At 38.1% G+C, this 5,733-nt stretch overlaps 1 protein-coding gene across 6 annotated transcripts in view; it reads right to left on the bottom strand.

Annotated features, from left to right (window-relative positions):
* Nucleotides 1-231: 231 nt before the first annotated feature.
* The window catches only part of LOC144975976 (uncharacterized), a 90,578-nt gene continuing 85,076 nt past the window's right edge, over nucleotides 232-5,733 (bottom strand). For all 6 annotated transcript variants that reach the window (XM_078920222.1, XM_078920220.1, XM_078920221.1 and 3 more), the window contains exon 3: nucleotides 232-847. In XM_078920222.1, coding sequence (XP_078776348.1) covers nucleotides 297-847 — 551 coding nt within the window. In that variant the 3' untranslated portion in view covers nucleotides 232-296. The remainder of the gene's footprint in view (nucleotides 848-5,733) is intronic.

The raw sequence follows: 5,733 nt of genomic DNA on the forward strand, positions 1-5,733 counted from the left end.
GCTATAAAACTTGTTGAAGTATATATAATATGCCTCCCTTGAGGAAGTAAATATTACCGCCTCAAGAACCAAATGCATGTTTTTTTAAAGAATAAAAAAAGAGAAAACAGCAGCAAAAACAAACACTTCCCCCCCGCCCACACACACACACACACACACACACACACACACACACACACACACAAAAGCAGAAGTGTGTACAAAACCAGAAGGAACACTTATTGACATGATCATAACATTTAATCATTATACTCCATTATTAACATTAAAAGAAAACATAATATTATTATAATTATTTAATTTGCATCCACAGCACCACTTTCATTTGTCCTCATATGTTCTAGTTCAACAGCAACTCTTTTGCTCTGATCAATGCTCTTAAGAAGAAGTTCCTCTAACCTGGAACGTTTTAACTTATTGATCACCTTGCTGACAGTCGGACTGACGGGTACAGAATCACTTATCACATCCTTTTTTAAAACTTCTGAAGATTGTCGATATTTGGGAACAGAGTCACCGCCATTGTTATTTGAAATCTCTTTTACTTTTAACAGTCCGCGTCGTATCGCTGGCCAGAATAACACGTCATCCATTTGTTTTTGAGAAAGTTCTGTAACAGGAACACTTCCTTCAAGAAATAGTGACGGATTTTGAGGCTGCGCTGTCTTGCCGCTTTCTCTTTTGCCGATTCCGATGTCAGTCCAGCGGAGATCAGGGATAAAACTCTTTCGTCTGCTATACGTTACTGATGGTGGTCTCCTAGTTGCGGGCCGGAAATGACTCACTAAGCCTGAAAGTGCCTGGTCAACTTCCGCTTCAGTCATGGGCCTTCCTGGCGCGTTTGCACCTGTGAAGAGAAAAGGGTAGAAAACTCATGATTATAATTTTTGTGAAACGTTTATTGTCATTAATGTAAATAAAACGTTTTTGGAAACATGGGAGATAATAAATTTAGTTAGGAAAGATGTACAGGGGATGTAAAATCTTATGAGTTGGAATAATTATTTCAGTCTATTGTTAAACCCTATTCCGCCGAACTAAAAGTTTTGCTGAGATGATGGGTTAAAGTCTTGTACACTCCTTCAAATATTCCAAGGAGTATTCTAAAACCGGTAGAGGCTCAGCCAAAGTGAGTTAGCTTTGGTTTATTTACATGATTGGGGAATCATACGTTGGGTTGGACTACGTACACAGATGAAGATTTCATACACTGGTGGGAACTCCTTTCAACACAGCGGTCAGGCCGTCAAGACAAGACAGACATCATAGACATGATATCTGTTTGTGGGAGATGATGAGGTGCGTTAAAGTGTGAAGAGAGAGAGAGAGAGAGAGAGAGAGAGAGAGAGAGAGAGAGAGAGAGAGAGAGAGAGAGAGTTCCCAGCGGTGCCCAATTTTGAAAACCAACGAGTGGTCTACCAAAGAATCAAATTGTGTTGCCATTGGGGGAATTGAGGAGGTATTTGCTATCATTACGTGATTAACTCGGTTTAAAATGTGCATAAACGAGTTCAAAGCTACAATAGAAAATAAGCTTTTACTCTCCTCTACGGAATGACATATGAAGACGGTAATGTTTCACATTGAAGCATTTTTCCTCTACGGAATGACATATGAAGACGGTATGTTCACATTGAAGCATTCTCCTCATGACACATGAAGACGGTATGTTCAATGACATTCTCCTCTACGGAATGAACATGAAGACGGTAATGTTTCACATTGAAGCATTTCTCCTCTACGGAATGACATATGAAGACGGTAATGTTTCACATTGAAGCATTTCTCCTCTACGGAATGACATATGAAGACGGTAATGTTTCACATTGAAGCATTTCTCCTCTACGGAATGACATATGAAGACGGTAATGTTTCACATTGAAGCATTTCTCCTCTACGGAATGACACATGAAGACGGTAATGTTTCACATTGAAGCATTTCTCCTCTACGGAATGACACATGAAGACGGTAATGTTTCACATTGAAGCATTTCTCCTCTACGGAATGACAATGAAGACGGTAATGTTTCACATTGAAGCATTTCTCCTCTACGGAATGACATATGAAGACGGTAATGTTTCACATTGAAGCATTTCTCCTCTACGGAATGACAATGAAGACGGTAATGTTTCACATTGAAGCATTTCTCCTCTACGGAATGACACATGAAGACGGTAATGTTTCACATTGAAGCATTTCTCCTCTACGGAATGACACATGAAGACGGTAATGTTTCACATTGAAGCATTTCTCCTACGGAATGACACATGAAGACGGTAATGTTTCACATTGAAGCATTTCTCCTCTACGGAATGACAATGAAGACGGTAATGTTTTATTTCACATTGAAGCATTTCTCCTCTACGGAATGACATATGAAGACGGTAATGTTTCACATTGAAGCATTTCTCCTCTACGGAATGACCATGAAGACGGTAATGTTTCACATTGAAGCATTTCTCCTCTACGGAATGACATCATGAAGACGGTAATGTTTCACATTGAAGCATTTCTCCTCTACGGAATGACACATGAAGACGGTAATGTTTCACATTGAAGCATTTCTCCTCTACGGAATGACACATGAAGACGGTAATGTTTCACATTGAAGCATTTCTCCTCTACGGAATGACACATGAAGACGGTAATGTTTCACATTGAAGCATTTCTCCTCTACGGAATGACATATGAAGACGGTAATGTTTCACATTGAAGCATTTCTCCTCTACGGAATGACAATGAAGACGGTAATGTTTCACATTGAAGCATTTCTCCTCTACGGAATGACACATGAAGACGGTAATGTTTCACATTGAAGCATTTCTCCTCTACGGAATGACATATGAAGACGGTAATGTTTCACATTGAAGCATTTCTCCTCTACGGAATGACATATGAAGACGGTAATGTTTCACATTGAAGCATTTCTCCTCTACGGAATGCATATGAAGACGGTAATGTTTCACATTGAAGCATTTCTCCTCTACGGAATGACATATGAAGACGGTAATGTTTCACATTGAAGCATTTCTCCTCTACGGAATGACACATGAAGACGGTAATGTTTCACATTGAAGCATTTCTCCTCTACGGAATGACACATGAAGACGGTAATGTTTCACATTGAAGCATTTCTCCTCTACGGAATGACACTATGAAGACGGTAATGTTTCACATTGAAGCATTTCTCCTCTACGGAATGACAATGAAGACGGTAATGTTTCACATTGAAGCATTTCTCCTCTACGGAATGACATATGAAGACGGTAATGTTTCACATTGAAGCATTTCTCCTCTACGGAATGACATATGAAGACGGTAATGTTTCACATTGAAGCATTTCTCCTCTACGGAATGACAATGAAGACGGTAATGTTTCACATTGAAGCATTTCTCCTCTACGGAATGACACATGAAGACGGTAATGTTTCACATTGAAGCATTTCTCCTCTACGGAATGACTATGAGACGGTAATGTTCATGAAGCTTTAACGGAAATGACATGAAGACGGTAATGTTTCACATTGAAGCATTTCTCCTCTACGGAATGACTTATGAAGACGGTAATGTTTCACATTGAAGCATTCTCTACGAATGACTAAAACGTAAGTTCATTGAAGCATTTTCTCTACGGATGACTATGAAGACGGTAATGTTTCACATTGAAGCATTTCTCCTCTACGGAATGACTATGAAGACGGTAATGTTTCACATTGAAGCATTTCTCCTCTACGGAATGACATATGAAGACGGTAATGTTTCACATTGAAGCATTTCTCTCTACGGAATGACTTATGAAGACGGTAATGTTTCACATTGAAGCATTTCTCCTCTACGGAATGACTTATGAAGACGGTAATGTTTCACATTGAAGCATTTCTCCTCTACGGAATGACTTATGAAGACGGTAATGTTTCACATTGAAGCATTTCTCCTCTACGGAATGACTATGAAGACGGTAATGTTTCACATTGAAGCATTTCTCCTCTACGGAATGACTTATGAAGACGGTAATGTTTCACATTGAAGCATTTCTCCTCTACGGAATGACTTATGAAGACGGTAATGTTTCACATTGAAGCATTTCTCCTCTACGGAATGACTAATGAAGACGGTAATGTTTCACATTGAAGCATTTCTCCTCTACGGAATGACACATGAAGACGGTAATGTTTCACATTGAAGCATTTCTCCTCTACGGAATGACTTATGAAGACGGTAATGTTTCACATTGAAGCATTTCTCCTCTACGGAATGACACATGAAGACGGTAATGTTTCACATTGAAGCATTTCTCCTCTACGGAATGACACATGAAGACGGTAATGTTTCACATTGAAGCATTTCTCCTCTACGGAATGACATATGAAGACGGTAATGTTTCACATTGAAGCATTTTATATATTGTCACGCACCGTCATGAACAACCTGTGACCATGCAAACATTTCTTCATGTTTTTGTTGTTTGTTTGTTTGTTTTTGTTGTTGTATGTCTACTGCTCAGGCTCAAATGTGCACACTGTGTTTTTATACAATTTTTGCACATGATTGAGCGATATTACAAACGCGTCTAAATCACGCACGCGAGTACCGCGAGTGTGAAAAGATATGAATGAGTTAGGAATAAAGCTGATCTCGTGTAAAAATTATATTATCACACCCTCCAACCTAAAAGAATTACGAGTTGCAAAAAACGTTGTTCATTTACAATAAATACATGAGAAGAAACGTATTGTTGTCATATGATCATCGGGTACACCAGAAACATTAACAGATCAAATTAATATTAACTCCCTCCTTCCCACCAGCCATTATCAGAGTTTTCCCTCAAAACTTCAAACCTAGCCACTACAAAAATAGATTTTTCTTACTCAAACAGAAAAGCAACAAGTACATTATATACATAATATTGTTCAGCAAACTTCTCTACATTACAGTTTCACGTTATTAAAGCTATAACAAAAAGTTTTCTTTAAGGTTTGTGATGTACACTTATCAGAATGAGAAAATTGTTGATTGCATCTAAACGAATGTGAAAATTTGTCGGTGGTTGATAAGGAGAGGGTTAACCCCCTCCTTACCAGCTATTTTCAGAATTTCCCCCCAAACTCTATAACGACTTACTAGAAAAAACTGATTTTCCTTTCTCTAACAGAAAAGCAACAGTTACATTTTATACATAATATTTCCCCCAGCAAATTTGCTCTAAAACATAGTGTTAATTTTTTTTAATAGCTAAAAGAAGAAAAAGATAAATTCTATAATTCCGTGATTTACAAAAGAAATCAGCATAAGAAAAATGTTGGCTGTATCGTCACGAATGTGACATTTTTCCTATGGTTGGTATGGAGAGGGTTAAAGATAAGTTAACATTTTGATGATATTATTTCACTACATTCTTCAAAGTCGATGCCAATAGTGGGTAACTATTTGGTTACATATAAAACGATCACTTCTTTTATTAGATTAATACGCTTCGTGGAGCAGAAGTTCATCTCATAGACTACCCGTTGATATCTTACTTTCCGTTTGCGGCAAGAAAACGGAGCTGGAAGTATAGAAGAAACGAATTGACGTTATTCAGCTCGTTGCTGTTGTCTTTAGACAGCCATTTTGCTGATAAGTTCTCACTAAATCATATAGACCAGACTATAGATAGTTCGAAGTGACGTCACTCAGGTCTTTGTTATTGTTTTTTGCCATCCGCGTTTATGAGTTTTCTCAATAAACTG

The sequence above is a fragment of the Berghia stephanieae genome, chromosome 6, assembly GCF_034508935.2.
Source record: "Berghia stephanieae isolate SIO BIC M18660-M18661 chromosome 6, UCSD_Bste_1.3, whole genome shotgun sequence".
Classification (NCBI taxonomy): domain Eukaryota; kingdom Metazoa; phylum Mollusca; class Gastropoda; order Nudibranchia; family Aeolidiidae; genus Berghia; species Berghia stephanieae.